Here is an 18992-nt window from a genome sequence, read left to right as displayed (position 1 = left end):
CGACACCGGATTTACGTGATTCGGTCGAGAAGACCTACGTCCACGGGGTTTTGGGGGTTTTCCACTATAATCGAGAGAGTGTTTTTCAGTTTACAAGTTGTAGGCTAAGAAATAATGGCTATCCCCTTAATCTATGCATCAAGGCTCTATTTATAAGCATGAACATAAACTTAAGGCCCTTGGGCCCATTAGACCCCTAAAGCCCATTAGCCCAATGAATCAAGCCCAAGCCCCGTCATTCTAATCTACATCTTGAAATTGAGCCATCAGAGCTGGAAAGCGGAGCTGAGCCAAGCCGAGAGTCAAGGCAATCCTGTATCAAATATCAGAAATAACCACAATAACAAATATAACTAGAAATATTCCCGTTATGTTTAGCACAGCGCTGGTGCATATTTCAGTCCTCATCAACAACGAATTCGTACATGTTCTACATATAATTCATATATTTTAGTTAGTTATTATTTTATATGTAAAGAAATGTTTATACCGTAATTCTCCCTTATTGAGAAGTCAAATAAATTAATCGTCAATTTTCAAATATTTATAAATCAAATGTTTAATCATCAACTGTTTATAAATCAAATATTTAATCATCAACTTTCAAAAGTAGTGTGAAAATGGAAAATGGAGTATAGTTCGGGACTTAATTAGAGCTGTAAATAAATTAAGCCGCTCGCAAATTATTCGAAACTTGATTTGATAAAAGTTCGTTCAAATTCGTTTAGAGAAATTCAATAAATAAACAAATAAAACTTGAGTTTGGTAGTATTCGGCTGGTTAGCTCGTGAACACGTTCGTTAAGTGACCAACTTGAAAAATATATATATTATTAATAGGTACAACTTATATTTATCTATCAAAATAATAATGAGTTAATATATAGAAGTGTCCACTTTCATATTGCAAAATATATTAAAATCTATCCTATGAAATAAAAATATTAAGAAATGACCAGTTTTTGAGCAAAAGTACAAAATTACCCACCCCTATGAAATTATTAATGATTTTGAATTCACAATAAGATCTATGAATTCATAATTGAATGTTCTTGAATTCACAACCAAATCTATGAATTCACAACTTAATGTTCTTGAATTCACGACCACATCTATGAATTCACAACTTAATATTCTTGAATTCACAACCAAATCTATGAATTCACAACCAAAATACATTCTAGTTTGAGTAATGCTAATCAGCCACATTGTTGTGGCCACCCACAATTTACCTAAATAGAAAATAATTTAATTTATTTAACTTATTTTTTAAAATAAAAATAAGATTTAGTTATTTTATGATATTCTCTACATTGTAGTTATTTTTTTGCAATTCTTTGCTAATTTTTTATTTTTATTAAAAAATAAAATAAAAATAAAAAATGCAAAAAAATAAAATAAAAAAATAAGCACAAACTGTACAATATAGATAATATAATAAAATAACCAAATCCTATTTTTATTTAAAAAAATAAATTAAATAAATCAAGATTTTTTCTTATGATACTAGTTTGTGGGTGGCCACAATGTTGCTGCATAGATTTATTGTTCTAGTTTTAGTTGTGAATTCAAACTTTAAAAACTCAAATTCACAACCAAAATAAATTCTGGTTGTGAATTAAATTCTTGTTGGGAATTCACAACCAAAAAAATCTGGTTGTGAATTCACAATCAAAAAATTCTGGTTGTGAATTCACAACCAAAAAATTTTGGTTGTAAATTCGACTGATTGTGAAATGCGAGATTTTTAAAGGGGTGATGTTTAAAGGGTAAAATGGTAACAATGACTTTTTTTTTTAATCTTAGTGGACAATTTTTAATTTTACTAGAACAAATAGACTATTTTCAAAATTCACTCAATAATAATTGTATTAAATCTCTAATTAACTATGTTTATAGGAAAATAATTAATATACTCCCTCCGTCCCACGAATCTTGACACGTTTGGTTTCGGCACGGGAATTAAGAAGTTGTAGATTAGTGTTTTAAGTGTGTAGTTAATAAAATATAAAAGTGATAAAGTAGGAGAGAGAAAATAATAAAAATGATAAAGTAGGAGAGAGAATACAATAATTATTGGAAATGTGTCAAAATTCATGGGACGGCCCAAAAAGGAATATGTGTCAAGAATCAAGATTCCTGGGGCGGAGGGAGTATTTATTATTTTGAATAAAATAATTTAACTTGAAAAGAAAAAGTCAATATTTTAAATATAAATATAAATTTAGAAAGTTCGTATATCGATAAATTAAAGTTTGAGATTCGATTCGGTTCGACTCGGTGCAATTGCACCTCCAAACTAATACGTTGTTTTCTTGAAATAAGACAATCCTTTTTAACCTTTTTTCCAGTTTAAATAATTGTCCTTTGATTTTTTTAATTTATATAACAAAAAGTTTAAGCTCGGAGGTTTGAATTGCGATGTCATGGATTATTGGAATTTATGCATCAATGATGTTTGACTTTAAAGTTATATTATATGCATGTTAATCGTTTAATATATAATTCAATTGTTCCATTAATTAATTGTCAAAACTATTTTGTTAATGCATGCTAATTTAAAATTTTCAATTTATTTGCCACTGCATTAATTATTCCAAAACAATTATATATCAGGGTTGAAAAAACTAAACAATTCTTAAATACTTTGTTTTATTTTCATTTAAATGTTTATTATTTAATTTTATTGTTTTTTTTTAATGACCTTTTAAAGCTTAGGGTTTATGACATGCATGGAGTTGTAAACCATCATTTATAAACTTAAAAAGAGAACGAAAAAGAAAAGGAAATGAAGCAGATAAACTTTTCCATAAATAGTTGGCAATGTGACAACCTGACAATCACATCAAACTTCAATAATTATACAATTTATATATTGATAGTAAGTCCACTTCTCCGACTAACACGTACATAAACGCAGCTTAATTAAGCATAATAGAAGTGTGATTGTGACGTTAACTGAGAATGATGATCATTATTGGTCAATATTAATCATTCTCTCCACTGACTTTTCTAATCACTTAAGAGGTCGAGCATGTAGTCTTCAGCCCATATTATACTACACACTCACAAATTTCTAAATAAGGAATAGAGTAAATGAATCGATACGTATAAATATATACTCCCTACGAAGCTTGAATAGTAGTATTTATTTTCGAATTGTTATGTGATGTTTGAGCATTTTTCTTACTCCCTCCGTCCCGCTATTCATGGCACGTTCCTTTTCGGCACGGAGATTAAGGAGTATAAAATTAAGGATGATTAATGTGTAGTGTTATTTTAATTCACGCAGCCAACCATTAACATATAGACAACACTCATTTTTGACCGGCCTGCCGTCGACTTCCCTTTATCTCCGGCGACCGCCGATTTCCTTTCATCTCCGACAACAGCCAACTATCATTTCTCTCTGGTTGCCAACACACCAAATCCGACAACAAACCAAAAAAATCTGGCAAATCTTTAGATCCCCAAATCACTAAATCACCAAATCCAAATCCGACAACAAATCCAGCCAACTTTCATCTCCGGCAACAAACCAAAAAAATTCCTAGATCACCAAATCCACAATCTGCGCCTATGAAGTCGATGGAGGCGGTGGAGGCGGCGACCCAATTATTGAGCCAAGATCTGCATCGTCGCCGCTGCTAGGGTTCCTTCCCTTTGCATCATCTTCTCGCTCAAGCCGCCGTCGTTGCTATTCGTCGGATTTCAGAAAGGGGCGCGGAGGAGACGGCACAAAGGGTGGAGGCGGCGACCCGATTATTGAAGCCAAGATCTGCACCGTCTTCTCGCTCAAGCCGCTGCTGCTAGGATTTTTTCCTCCACCACTACAGTGGAGGCGATGGAGGAAGGGATTTGCAGTGGAGGGTGCAGCGTGCAGGAGGCGGCGCACAAGTGAAGGGCGGTGCCGATGAGGTGCGAGGGTGGAGGCGCAAGAGGGTGGAGATGGTGAGGTGCGGCAGTGGAAGCGGGTGGAGGCGTGAGGGGGAAGCAGAGTCACCGCGCCGTCGCCGTGGAAAAGGAGAGGCGGCGAGGTTGTAGCAGCTGCTAGAAAGAGAGCAATCGGGAGAGAGAGAGGGGGGGTAGAGTGATTGACGAGTTAGGGAGAGAGAGTGTTTTCTTTTTAATTAAAGTAGGTTTTTTATTAGGGTGTTAATTAGTGATTTAATGAACACTAACTACCCCCTTATTATTTCCTAAAATAGAAACGAGCCATTATCGGTGGGACAACCCAAAATGGAATACGTGCCATGAATAGCGGGACGGAGGGAGTATATAGCAAAAGTTTTTTCCTCTATTCACATTTTCACTTACCACATTTGACACATAAAATACCTAACTCTTTAAAATCCGCGCCGAAAAGAAATTATTCAAGTTTAGCGGGACGGAGAGAATAATAAGAATAATTTTCAATCTTTATATCGCGAAAATCTACAATTAATTTATCACTTTATTTAGTGAATTTAGTGAATTTGGATGGTCTATCGCGAAAAGAAATTTGGATGGTCTACAATTAATAAAGTTGATGTAAGTAGAATAAATATATAATTTGTAGGGGTAGTGTTAGTACAAAAAAATATAATAAAAGTACATTATTAATTAAAAAATGAAATAAAAATACAATTTATAGTTAAATATATGAGACAAGGTATGATGTGATGGATCAAAAAATTAAATGAGACTATTTTTCGTGGACAAAAAAGGGGCAAGTATGACTCTTAATCGTGGACGGAGAGAGTATATTTTTTAAATACAACATTTTGCGCAACATATTTAAAATATTTATTAGTGAATTTAGAGTGAACCTATTTTATACTATGATAAATTTAATTTGTATAATAATTACTTCCTTCTAGCTAATTAAATATTCTTAAATAATTTTGACTCCAACTTTGTATATAGGGAGTAATTCATACTCAGCATGGCTATTAATTTCCTAGACAGCATAACTAAACAATTGATTGACGGTTAGGTGGTGCAAAAATGAGTATATATTATCCTCTCATAAACCGGCTATGTTCATTTGTTTGATATTTTATTCTAAGATGTCTTCATCAATAGCAAATTACATATAGGACGTACATGTTTATATTGAGCTTTTAAATTCTATGCAGACGAGTAAAATGTAGAACGATTAATTTTTTTCGCAATATATATGAACCAATTTATATACTCAAAGATGATTTTATACTATGTTTTTCTATTTCATTTTGTAATCATCTTCCTGCTGCAGAATAAAAAATTATTTATGTTTTTCTTGATACATATGAAATCTAAATCATACGTGGAGGATTCAGAAATAATGAATCAAAAGAACAAGCCCATAAGGTATGATTGTTCAAAAAGTTAAAAACAATAGCTATAAAAGAATGTGTTAATACTTCCAAAAAGTTGGGGTAAAGAAAGAAATTTTATTTTCAAAATTCGCTATATATAGAGTTGTCCCTTTTATATATCTATACAGGCAGGTAAAAATTACAATAATTTTTGTATAGATATATAATATTATTATTATTTTTATTATTGATATCAATCAAATAATTTTGTGAGGATATACACTCATATAGCCATATTGAGCAATGAAACTAAATTTTCGACCATCAATATGAAAAACATAAATTATAGTCATTTTTTATAATTTCGGTCCAAAATACCCTTATCCGCACCCCTTCTCTTCCTCGCTCACTATCTCGCTGCCACGTCGTCCCCAGCGGCCGCGCCTTCTCTCCCTCGCTTGCTCTCGCTCACGCCGCGTTGGCCCGCGGTCGCACTCTTTTCTCTTGGCACAAATGGATATAATTGTGCCAAGTATACCTAATGAATGACACAATTGACACAGATTTTTCAATTTATACCTACTGTATCATCATTCAATCTTCAGTCACATTGAATTTACCCATTTGTACTGAATTTACCCTCATACGTACGCGCAAACCTAAATCTGGTTCGCCCTAATTAAGGGCTAAACAGTCCTAAAATTTAAAAAATGACCAAAATTTGTACTTTTTAGATAAGAGATCAAATATTGAGTTTCATTGCTCAATATGGCTATCTCACAAATTAACTCTAATTTTAATATCCTTATTATTTTGTTGTTGAATATATACTTCCCTTCTGTATGATCGATACAAACATATATATATATATATATATATATATATATATATATTTAGGGAAAATATTTATATATTTAACTACCAGTGCAAGCATTGTCTCCAATTTTATTCTCGTCCATTGACGAGAGAAAAAAAAAGGCATGAACTATGCCGATTATTTATAGCTAATATAACATCGAAAAGGCCAAATGAAAAAGGGTCATTCAATTGTCTAAATTTAATATTATATACGGCTGTAGATAATATAAAATATCACTTCCTTTCTGCAGTTGGCTGACTTGTATAGACCAATTATAACAACAAGACATATTATTAATTCATGGAAAGGTCAAAGGGCTGAAGGGATAATGATACTAATTTGTTTTATTATTCATAATGATTTAGTTTATAGTTAATTACGAAGATAATATTGCTGGGTTCCGCTTAAGTATAGTTTATAGACAGAAGACCGACAATGCAATTATCATTATTATTGTTTTATTTGGCCTCTAAGTTTTATGAAGCTTTAGATTTAGAATTTAAGTTGGAATAGAAAATTAAAGCTCCAATAAAAGATTATATGTTAAAGAAAAAGTACTTCAGAACATACAGTGGTTAGAATAGTAAAAAATAGTTTAAATTGAATCGATTTCACTACATCAAATTTTATGGGCTCAAGATGCAATGGGGTTGACTCAATTTGAACTATGTTTGACAATTTCACAACCACTCTAACAAAACCCAACTTTTTAAGCAGAGCAATTAGTTTTTAGGCCCATACCAATTTCTCATAGTCGCCTGGTTGGCCTCTTATTGATTGAAGGAAAAACCTTTTAGGTGAATTAAATTCTCGACATACCACTGATTGAAGGAGAGACCTCTTATCAATGGAGTTGAGCTTCGAAATTATTTTTTGTCTCAATTACATTTTAAAACTCTGGAATGTATCCAGTTATTTAGTAGAATTAAATAATTTAAAAAATTGCATAACGATAGACTCAAATTTGAACCTAAGAGCATCCGCAATGGGCTTATTTGATAGCCTACTTGATAGTGGGGGTCCACATTGAGTAAGTAGAGCTGCATTGGGGTTACTTGATAGCCTACTTGATTTTTTTAGTTTTGATTTTTATTCTTTTCATTTAAATTAATTTTACTCAAATTTAAATAACATATTTTTCTAATAATTAAAAACTCCATTAAATTAAAAATCCTAAAAATTACATAAAAATAAAAAACACCTAAAACATTAGTAAAATTACATAATTAAAATCCTAGTCTAGACCACGACGCTTGAGTACGTCGGCGACCATGGACGCGTGCAATGCCCTTTGTGCGTCGTATCCGTGTTGAGGAGCTGCATATCGAGCTCCCTCTTCTTGATACCGTTCCTCCTGGTGTACTGGGCGGTGAATGCCCCCATCTGTTGGTTGGACCTGTCCAACCTCTCCACTATTTCGGGTGGAGGCTCCGAGCTCATCTACGACGCCGACGTCTTCCCCTTCCCCTTCGCCGCCGCCTTGTTGCCAATGGGCCGGGAAGAGGAGATCTCCTCGACCGACACCGAGGTGGTAAAGCCGCCTCTTCCGTAGTCTTTGTCCTCTTGGAGGAATGCATGTCTCCGGCGAGGTACATCGACTTGAACTTTGGATTGTTCCGGAGAACTTTCCACGCGTTCCAAAAGTTGAATGCGGCCTTTTGTGGGCTTCGAACCTTAAAGAGGATTTGAGCCTTATCACGGAGCATATCGTCAGAATGGCCGGAAGGCCAACTGTTGCGCGTCTCCACCCAAATAGCTTCCCAGAGACGCACATCCGCGCTCACTCGGGCCCAGTGACCTTGAATTTGCCGGATTTTAAGCTCGACACCGATGATGGGATTGACACGGTCGCGGATCCGTCCCCAATACGTCTCCCCCTTTTGATCCGTCCCATGGATGGCGTCGTTCATCTCCTCCGCCCAAACTTGGACGATGAGATCAGTATGCTCGGGAAGATAAGTATGACGGAGCCTTTCTTCCGCCGCCGACTTGTCGTGCTTGATTTTGTGGGCGATTTCCTTCCTCCGGCCGCCTTTCTTTGGTTTGAAGGCACTTTCCTTGGCACTTGCTGGGGCTTCCTCGGCACTTGCTGGGGTCTCCTCCAAGTTGATTCCCCCCATATCGGGGTGATAATCGACGAAAAGATCGGGGCACCAATTAGGATCATAGTAGTACAGATTGTGTGGATCCATGAAAATTGTAGAGGAAGAAAGAAATTATAAGAGGAAGAAAATGTGGTAGGGAGAAAGGGAAGAGAGGGATTTTTAAAGAGGAGAAGAGAATAAAAAAAAATTAGAACGGTCAAAAGACCGAATTCCAAGAAAATGCAGCAGCCAAATTTTTTTTTAAATTCGAAATTTTCATTTTTTTTTTAATCCAGGCCGTGCAAAGCACGCGCCAATTCTCTCTCTCGCTCGTGTATACTTGAAGACTCGAGCAGGCCTCGAGTAAGCCCTCCCCGCAACGCCTTACTCGAGTGCAACGCTCTACTCGAATAAGCGCTCGAGTAGGAGCGTTGCGGGTGCTCTAACATTTGATTTCAAGCATCAACCATATTATTATTAGACCAACACATACACGTAAAACGTGTCCAAATTTGCACCTTGTCAATTTTCATACTCCAGTTGATAAAACAGCGGCCGAAGCAGCTCTATTTCAAGATCAGGCTCTAATAGAATCAAGAAAATCATGACACGTTCGGGGACCACAATGTTCAAAATCTTTATCTAGGTTTAATGGCCCAAAAAATTGTAAAAATTATAATGTCATTGGAAATTTGGGTTATATTTTTAATTTATCAACTAAATTTTATTTTCTTGCAAGTTATAATCCAAATTTGTAATTTTTTTTATAAATTATATAAGTAAATAAATATATTCAAAGACCGCACGACGGAGGACTCATACCCAAGAGCTTAGATCTTAGGCATTAACCTCTACCAACTAGGCCAACACAATCGGCAGGAGAATTTTCCGACCGATTTTTAAGGAGAATGTGGTCCATAAATAGGTGCGAGAGTTGATTTTGGCCGATAAATAGTGCAAGAGATGAACGTGGCATAAACATAAGAAAATATGCTATATTATCATTTCTTCCTGTGATGATTCATATGAAGGGATAACTGAACCCCAAAGATAAAAACATGGACGGAAAAATTCAGTTTTCGATTGACTCGGCGGATATGTTGAAAAAAATGTAAATTAAAGTTGGTACCAAGACAAAAATTCAGATGGCAAACTGGAGAGAGAGAGAGAGAGTTTATCCAAAGTTTGAAAATAAAATTTGGTTTCTTGAATGAAAGGGTGTTTAGACATGATCAACCCAAATAACAGTAATTCATTAGTACATAGAATACAGGAGTCTTATGAGGCACAACCTAGTAATTATTAGTGGGGCAAGGCCAACATTCCTTCTCTCCTCAAGTCTCCTCGCTCACAAGAACAAACAGCGCTTTGTCCCCTAATTTCTCCCGACCCTAAATTCAACACAAACCAGTTACTAACAAACACACACAACTCAAATAAGAAAAACGAGATTTCAAAAACCAAGATAACTAATTATATTTAATTGCTCATATCATTGCTAGCTAGGTCATGTAGTGGTATAGTGGTACTCAGAATAGAAGATTCAAATTGTGTTTGCCTCTCTGCTTCAGGCAATTTGGTAACTGGAAACAGTTGGAAGACGAGAGCTAGTTATGTTGAGGGTGTAACATGGTTCAATTTTGTAGAATAAACTTGCCAACTAAATCGTCCAACTTGGACAAATGATCAAGCAGTGATTAGAGTAGGAGTTCTATTTCCTGAGACTAGACGTACTATTGAAGATTTAAGAGTACCCAGTATTCAATTTGGCAAACACCTTAACAATGCAAAAGGAATAAAAATACATGTCACCTTAGTTTGGAGAGGAGTTATATATACCTTCAGTTCTTTCAATTCAATAACACAGGCGCACTCAACCACAGTGACCCCAACACGTCCTGCAACATAAAAGGTCTAGATAAATAAGCTGACTATCACAAGGCTAGCTGCAACAGCTTATTTCATAACAAACTCATTTTGCACATCACTTGAGGAATTGGAAATACAAACTCGCATAGAAACACACATGCACACACAAAAAAGAAAGATAACACATTTCCACAACAAATAATGAACCGTACCAAGCAAGCGTATTGCAGCATTTAAGGTACCCCCTGTAGCAATGAGATCATCCACTATAACTGCACGTTCCCCAGGTTGCACAGCTCCAACATGCATCTCCATCGTGTCGGTTCCGTACTCCAAAGAGTACTCTTCTGATATTACCTCCCCTGTCAGGATGATAATTATTAGGATTTACTGTAGCATATGTAGCAAATTTACAAGGTGATCAAACCTCTGAAGTAGAAAGAGATAGGATAATACTAACAAAGGGAGCTAAAGAGATGACAAAGTGCCTTCCACATATTATAAAAAATGTCTAATGAAATCCAACCTCAAATTTTCAGAAAAGCTTTTTAAATCAAAATAGAATTCATAAGAAGCAGATATCACAATGAACAAGCAACAATATCAAACTCAAAATTTATCAAGGAATAACACATATAACCCCTTCTGTTGTTCAAGTGATGCAAGTGAAAATAGATAACTGCTGTAATGTAATTATGTAAACAAAATAAATCTATGTCGTTAGCATCATAGTTGACTTTACTCAAGCATCCCATCAAACTGAGTATGAAAAAAGGACTTGAATCTGAGATCTTAACAGTAAACATTTTCAAGCTCTCTGATCTTCCAACTGAAATAGAGGTGCAAAGCAGTACGGAACAAGCCTAACAGCATTTCTTTTTCACTCATAGCATAACATGTCATTTGACAATAACACATATCAAGAAGATCTAAAAGATTCTAACAAACTTATGAAATTATAAGCAAACTATTCGTATGACCACAATCCGATTATTTTTACCAGGTAGTTTTTTGGGCTTTCTCATTGGAACAAATTTTGCACCAATAGCCAATGCAATTGGAGGACCGAATATAAAACCCCTTGCTTCAATGCCTGTGACAAAACTGAAGTTATTATAAGATCACAACTAATTTTGCAGGTAAGAAGCATTGTACTGTTAGAAGATTCATTTTAGAATCCACTTCAATTTGGAATATATCCATGAGTTAACTACATATACCCTAAATAGGTCCCTCACTAACACAGTTGACACTGACCATTCAAATATTCACTAAGCATCAAATTTCTACATCTATCATAAGAAAACCTTATGAGTTTCCTAATATTGGTATTATACATAGAATCAAAGAGCAGAATCTCATAAGTCATATGTAACCTACCAAATGACATGATAGTTAGAAAGGCTCGAAACAATCTCATCCAGATTTCATTCCTCTAAAATATAACTAAAATGCATTATCACATCACCATCATGTAATTACATTTCGTCCTGAATTTATTCACATAAACATATCAAACAAAGCCTCAAATTTATAGACATGTCTTTGCAATTTCTGGATTGGTTTGGGGAGCTATAGTGCAGCCCTACCTTTTATACATCACATTTTCCCCTCAATGCATTTCTAGAAACATATTTAAACATTGGCTAAAATTTATAAAACCCTCTCTATCGCCCAAGGTTTTCAGTGACTAAGCACGATCAGAACATCTAGAAAAGAAAAATTAGTTTCTCAACTACCGCATACGGTTTCTGGACCTAATTTTCCCAAATATCAACATAAATGCAACTGTGGAAGGATATGACATACCCTGCTAGAAAACAGAGAAAGAAAGAGATAAAAAAGGAGACGAAACCTACCCGCAATAACACTGATGTTTTGATCTTTATATCTCTCAACAAACAAATCGATGGTATCCTTGAACGCCTTATGATCAAGCAACAACGTCGTTATATCCTGAAACATAATCCCTGCCCACATTTTTTCCAAATAAACAATTTCAGTTCAATCGTGTATCCCAAATATGCAAGTAAAATCGAAGATCTAAATCCAAGTGGTTCACCAGGTTTGGGGAAATCGGGTATGACCCGAATGGTGGAGGCGATCCGAGCAATGCGGTCGTCGGTGCCGTCGACGTTCGATGTGGCCATGGCTGCTCCGCTCAGTCGCCGCCGTTCCGGTAGGGTTGCGCCACCAGAAGACCGAACGTAGATCTGCGGATCGCTTGTGCTGCTCCTCCTCCGCGCAGTGGTAGTGACTGCTGCTGCTGCAGTGTTAGGTGAGAAGAAATCTGATTTGAGGGAAATGGCAGTGCGCAGCGACGAGACTATTTTAGCCTCGTGGATTTTGAGGGGCGACGGCTGAGCCTGAGAGAGAGCGTACATCACAGTGTTTTAAAAGGGTATAATGTGGAAAGTTGGGGTTTAGTAGAATAATAATCACATATGATGATATAAACATCTATGGATATCAGAATCTTTATCCAAATCAACTTTCTCTAACATGAGAAAATACTGTTTCAGTGTTTGTGTCGTGTTGTTACAAAAAACGCAAGACTTCAGTGGTTTTTGTTTCCAAATTTCTTTATTCTATTGTGGACGTAGAAAAATAGTTTGAGTGGAATAAAAATGGGAAATTTTCAACAATAAGAAATGCTAAAATCAAAAATTTCTACCATAATAATAAATACTCTCTCCGTCCCACCATTTTAGTCCCTTATTCCATTTTAAGATGTCCAAAAAAGATAGTCCACTTTTCTAATTAATACTATATAAAAATATTGTTTTTACTAAATTAACCTTATTTAATGCTTCACTTAAATGTGAAAACAATGTGTGAAAATAATAAATAAGGGTATAAAAGATAAAAATATAAAAATTAAATGCATTTTCTTAATATGTGTGAAAAGTGGGAGGGGACTAAAATGGTGGGACGGAAGGGAGTACTAAGGTTAAATTTATCTTCCTCTAAAAAAAAAGGTTAAACTTATTTTAAAAAATAGGGAAAATTGCATAAAAATGCAAAGATTTTGCTCAAAATTCATATTTGATGTGAAATTAGGATTTTACAATTAAATACATCAATTTTGTAAGTTGTTCAATTTTGACGTCGATTTCATTTTTTCTAAATTTCAAAAGGACGTGGCTCGCTGGCACTCACCTTTTAATTTGTCGGACAAATAACAAAACGAAATGAAATGAAATTCTAACTTTACGTTATTTTTTCCGATCATCGGAAAAGAAATCGGCGTTAAAATTGAACAACTTACAACGTTATATAGTGTATTTAATTATGAAATTCTAACTTCACGTCAAATATAAATTTTGAGCAAAGTTTGTATATTTACATGCAATTTTCCCTTAAAAATAAAGAAGAAAATTGGTTGGAGACTTCTTAAGCTCACTTAGCACACTCGCATGTCCGCCCCTGATCTGATTGTAGTGGATTCTAAATAAAAAGATTGTGATAGATATAATTTGGACTAAGATGCTCTATAATCAAAGTAAGTGTAAATTTGAAAGTAAAATACTCCCTCCGTCCCATGAAGTATGACACGCTTCTTTTCGGCACGAGAATTAAGAAATTGGTATATTGTGTGTTAAATGTGATAGGTGAAAAAGTTAAAATATGAATAAAGGGTAACTTTTTTGCTATTTTTAGAAACGTGTCATGTTTCGTGGGACAGACCAAAAAGAAAAATATGTCATGCTTCATGAGACGGAGGGAATAATTTAATGAAAATTAGAGGGAGAGATATTTGTACATAATATTTGGCGATTCGATGGAATAGGCAGCCGTTGGCAGCTAGCGTGTTTCATGCATGATAAGAAGTCAAAAGAGGACGAATGTAAAAATTGCATGACGAGAGGGCATGACTTGTACAAATTCTATCCAATATTATTACTATAACATATGAAAATTTGTCCATTGCTAACAAATAAAGAGAAAAAAAATCTTATTAAAACTAGTACACCACTGGGCAGGAAAGCATGTTTTGCAATTGATCCACGTATATGATACTATTATGTAGGCAGGCTTTGGTTTGGAATATGTAATACAGTATATATTATTTTAAAATTAGGTGTAGGTATATTTTTATCATAGGCTTTTAGTAGGTTTGGCTCTAAGCTTACTTATTACTAATAACAATGAAATCTATATGCTCGCCCCACGGCCTTGCTCAAAGTATGAAAACTCATGAGGACTTCTTATGGTTTAAAATAAGCATTCCGGGAATGGAACGTCGAGTTTTGATTTTAATTTTACCCAATTTTCTATAGGATAAAGGTGCATATTGCCCCTTGAACTACACCCCCTAAAGCGTTTACTTCTCTATATTCGGTCAAGGCGCATTGACCTCCCTGAATTCCCGAAACAAGGGTGCAGAATGCCCCCGCGTTTAAACGCTGTTAAACTTATTCTTTGTTTGTGGTGGGCCCCACCCCAACCAAATGTGCAGGGTTTCTTTGCAAATACAGCTAGATTCCGACGGCTCCGATTTTTGAAAGCGGTGAAATCGCAGAGGGGGAAGTTGATGTGGACGCCGATTCTCCCGGGGCGTAGGATCGACGCGCAGATGTTTTCCTTGCTGTTTATGGTGAAGACCATGACTCTCTCCTCGCCGCAGCAGGAGAATATTCCATCCATGAAGTTGAGGACTCCGGATAAGCTCAGTGCTGGCGATTTATCCTCTAAATGACGGTCGTGATCTTTGATCACGAGCAACGACTTCTTCGTCGTTTGGAGGAGGAGGTACTTCAAATCAGCGTCGTTTCTCACCTTGTGCAGATTGATCTCGTAGACGTCGTAGCTCAGAAATTTCGCCATCGCAGCTATGAACGTGGATTTGCCGGTCCCCGCCGGCCCGTACAGCAGGTAGCTTCGCTTCCAAACGCGGCCTAATCGGTGGTAATACTGCCTGGATTTCAAAAAATTCTCTAAATCCAATTTGATTCATCACCATCGTCTCCATCGTCGCCGGATGCGTGAACGAAGTCGATCTCCACCGTCCGTTTCTCTCCGTACCGTCGTCTACGTTGACGAACAATCGCACCTCCTTCAGCTTCCACCGCCTCAGCAGATTCCGGCGGCTCCGCCGCCTCAGCAGATTACCGGCATCCCCGCCACCCCTTCTCCGGCAGCTCCCCCTAATCGCGGCGAATCGATCTATTATCCGCCGCCTTCGCCTTGAGGGGCGACAACGATCTGAGCCGGTGGAAGAGAGAGAAAGAACCGCAAAAAAAAAAAAAAAAAAAGTTTAACGGTGTTTAACAGCCGTTAAACGCAGGGGGCAATCTGCACCCTTGTTTTGGGAGTTTAAGGAGGTCAACGTACTTTGACCGAGTATGAAGGGGTAAACGCTCTAAGGGGGTGTAGTTCATGGGGAGACCATTGTTTGTTATTCAATGGATCACATGATCTTTTTTTGTTTTGTTTTTGAGTTTAGTAGCGTAAGTTGATGATGTCTTTATTATTGGACCAATATAGAAGTTTAATAATTATTTGGGCCAAGGAGTTTACAAACTCTTTGCACCAAGCCTTGATTATTATGGAGCTTGGCCTAGCTCCATATTTTCTTCATACGGAGATTCCTTGGGTTTGCCAGAGTTGAATGAGAATAAGTCGTAGTTCCATGTCGTCAGCATGAAGTGTTAAGTCATTGCTTAGCTAATCCTTATTTGAAACCAAAGGGCTGAATGTGCGCCGCCACAACAAAACCAAGCTTCGTCTTTTCCTCTTTCCACATATACCCACTAAGTCACGGATAACTTCTTTCTTCCTTATCTTTTAATTATACTCCAAATACAAGATTAAGAAATCTCATTTTCATCAAATTCATGTGACCGACGTTATTTTTCAAATTACACTCTGCCAGTTTTATTACTGTTGTAGTAAATACTATAATTAATTGCCTCAAACTCATCGGAGTTTTACACCAAATTACCCCATTTAAACTTCAATCTTGAGTTTGAGTTTAATTTGTGTCACAGTATTAATCTTAAGCTAAATACCCTACACTACACCATGTTTTCCTATCAAATTAAATTAATCAAAATATTTTTTTCTAAAGTCTTCGTGTATTTGATTTTTTTTTTCAATTATAATTAATACAAGAAAAAAAATTCCAATGTCCTCTACGTTTCCCTCGATCGAAATTATGAGTTGTAGATATAAATCAATAAAACAACTAAGTTTGACTTGTCTTAATTAGGTCTAATATCAAACCAAAGTGTACCAATTACTTTCAACTTTTCTTACCACATGAAATACTTTTACGTATGCAGCAGGTTAGAATACTACTAATTGACCTGAAGAAGTAATCTAGAAGAAGAGTTTAGTAAGTATGCAAAATGGTACAAAAAGACGGTTGAAAAGCACTAGATGTGGGCTTTGTTGATGCTATCCTCAATTCGTTTATTGAGTTTAAACAACCAACAAACCTAATGGAGAAATCCTGACAATGAGATTAATTAAGTATGTTTTTGAGTTAAAATTATGGTGTTTGATTCGATTTTGAAAGTCAAAATGAAAGTAATTTTTTTATATCAAAATTTTATGTTGTGCAATTCCAGACTCAATTAGTACTGTACTACTGTCTAAGGTTACAGATTGGACGGGACTGATAGATAAATAAAATAATTAAATTGAGTATCAATCTCCTTCAAGATAATGTTTTGAAATCTGATCTATGTAAACAATAAAACAAACCCTTGTAGTTGAATCATTAGCCAGTGCTCTAGTTGCACATTTTTTAAAAGTTCAAGGGTCTATTTGATCAACTTTGAATAGTTTAAAAAATTAGCCGGACCTAGCTCGTTAAGATATTTAATTTAATGTCCCTAAGGGGACATCAAGCGGTGCGACTGTGTGTGAACAATGAGGTTTCGGGTTCAAATCTCACTGCTCTCTCCTCAATTCCCCCAAGTAAAAAAAAAAAAAAAAAAAAGATATTTAATTTGATAGAATTAGAATTAGAGTTATAATGTGAATGTAAGTTGCATTTTACGTCTTTTTATAATAACTCATATTCAATGGTAGTACATGTGTGGAAATTAGAATGGATGCATGATTTCATTGAAGGTAAGAACCCCTGGGAGCTTTGAAAATTGTGATAATTAAGATTAGTGCCTACATATTTAGGTATATATTTTTTTGTATCATTCTATCAATTTCAGGTAAAGAAAATTGACCCGCATGTATTTTCCGCATAAAAGAACTCAAATTGCCAACTTATTACTTTTTTTTTTTTGGGATATTGGCATGTACATACTCAAACTTTTTTTATTTTTTGATTTTACTATAAATATTTATACTTTGTATTCTTTCTGATTTTGCACCCGACAACCTAAATCGTTGCTGACATGACAGCCGAATTGACATCCCAAAATTTATCGACTTCATTATGCACTTCAAACTTTCCTCTCAATCCGACAATCATATCAACAATAATTTGGGGGTAAAACTTCGTCTAATGCAAAATCAGAAAAAATATAAAGTTCAGGTATTTATAGACAGATTTTAAAGTTGAAGTGCAAAACCCAAAAAAAAAAAATCGAGTATTTACAGGTCAATACCCCATCTCCCTCTTTTTGAATTAATTTTGCCAACTTATTACTTGTTCTTCCACAGAGTAAAAACAAGCTCAATTTTTAACTGTCGACTAATTACATTATTTAATTTATTCGTTAAGGAAATATTTGATTTGAGCGATAAGATACGATTCATAAAATAATTTAACTTAATCAAGTGTTTGATTTGATTTGAGTGATAATATATGTTTGATAAAATAATTCAACTTAATCAAGTGTTTAATTTGATTTAAGTGATAAAATATGATTGATAAAATATTTCAATTTAATCAAATATTTGTTTGTGTAATATTCGAGTCATAATGGATAACTCGACGACCCACATCTTAATCATGCAATTTGATGATAATTTATCACTATGAAATTGAGTTAATTATTTAAACATACTCTAATTCTGTCAATCTTATTTATCTCATCCATCAAATCAAACTTCCCCTAATTTTTTTTATCACAATTAATTTTCACGAATGTTGGGGTATATCAAGATTAAAGTATAATGATTCAACAAACTTGAAGAATTGTAGTGGGTTTGATTTTAGGATTATGGGATAGTCTCGAACCTTCCACTATATATGCACATGTATATTCAAATTTGCAAATTAATTAATTAAGAGTGTTCTAAGTTCTAACAAGCACTAGTTACAGGTCAAGTCGAACTTCTAGAAGTCTCCGTTGAGTTTTCTCCATCGAACCTTTCTTATTCATAATTTATTGTAAAACAACATGAATGTATCTAGAAATTGAGATAATTATAAACAAAGAAGAAAATGTACTAGTATAGTGTGCTTAGCCAAACTCAAAGAAAAAAGAGAAAGGTTGGTTCTCGACTCTTTTAGAGATTCAGATAGACAACGAAGACATATTAGCACAGTGTTCAACTATTAACCAAATTATTAATGTCCAGATTCATCTATAAGTTCGAACCAATCAATTAATGTCCAAATTATTAGCCCCAGAGTAATATTTATACTATATGCCCATACCAAATTAAATCATATTTCCCCCCTCTTAATATATAGCATACTCTACCTACAACTACAAGAGATCAAACCACTTGCTATCATAAGACTTTAGAAAAAAAAAGTCTAATCCATAATGTAACTAAAAATATATGAGGTAACCTAATTAATTAGTACAACATTTACAATTTCTCCGTTTGACCATTCCAAGGAGACTGCAGGGATATGCAAAAACAAGTTGGTAAATATGACCAGTCCAACAATTATTATTTTAAACACGTGTAAATATAGTATGGAAATAAGTTGAAGAGTTTTGGGAGGTAAGAACTAAGAATTAAGTATGGAAAAAGTCGC

General features: G+C 35.0%; 2 protein-coding genes across 5 annotated transcripts; both read right to left on the bottom strand.

Moving 5' to 3' along the window:
• Positions 1–9394: 9394 nt before the first annotated feature.
• LOC130998626 (adenine phosphoribosyltransferase 1-like) lies at positions 9395–12704 on the bottom strand. 4 transcript variants are annotated; one of them, XM_057924044.1, is made up of 6 exons: positions 12153–12704; positions 11950–12060; positions 11091–11183; positions 10303–10452; positions 10061–10119; positions 9395–9612 (listed from the first exon to the last, which is right to left on the bottom strand). In XM_057924044.1, exons 1-6 carry the CDS (start codon positions 12472–12474, stop codon positions 9556–9558), a joined length of 792 nt encoding a protein of 263 aa, XP_057780027.1. In that variant the 5' UTR covers positions 12475–12704; the 3' UTR covers positions 9395–9555. The 4 variants fall into 4 exon arrangements, with proteins under 4 accessions (XP_057780027.1, XP_057780024.1, XP_057780037.1 ...); XM_057924041.1 differs by having other exon boundaries at positions 9395–10119; positions 12153–12678; XM_057924054.1 differs by lacking the exon at positions 11091–11183 and having other exon boundaries at positions 12153–12678.
• Positions 12705–14422: 1718 nt separating this feature from the next.
• LOC131010689 (AAA-ATPase At2g46620-like) lies at positions 14423–15040 on the bottom strand (the record flags this gene model as incomplete). The annotated part of the gene is made up of 1 exon (XM_057938354.1): positions 14423–15040. A coding segment is annotated over one exon (618 nt), but the record flags the coding sequence as incomplete, so codon positions are not given.
• Positions 15041–18992: the final 3952 nt, after the last annotated feature.

This window comes from Salvia miltiorrhiza, chromosome 1, assembly GCF_028751815.1.
Source record: "Salvia miltiorrhiza cultivar Shanhuang (shh) chromosome 1, IMPLAD_Smil_shh, whole genome shotgun sequence".
NCBI classification, from domain to species: domain Eukaryota; kingdom Viridiplantae; phylum Streptophyta; class Magnoliopsida; order Lamiales; family Lamiaceae; genus Salvia; species Salvia miltiorrhiza.
The sequence above is the reverse complement of the archived record's forward strand: the minus strand, read 5'-3'. Positions and strand labels throughout refer to the sequence as shown.

Bases quoted from the DNA above. Each gene is read 5' to 3' on its own strand.
- LOC130998626 (XM_057924041.1), bottom strand. From the start codon at position 12,474: ATGTACGCTCTCTCTCAGGCTCAGCCGTCGCCCCTCAAAATCCACGAG. The intron at 11,184-11,949 runs GTAGGTTTCGTC...GTTTTGTCACAG, and splicing joins AAACATCAGTGTTATTGCGG to GCATTGAAGCAAGGGGTTTT. The intron at 10,120-10,302 runs GTACGGTTCATT...TTTATGTTGCAG, and splicing joins TGCTGCAATACGCTTGCTTG to GACGTGTTGGGGTCACTGTG.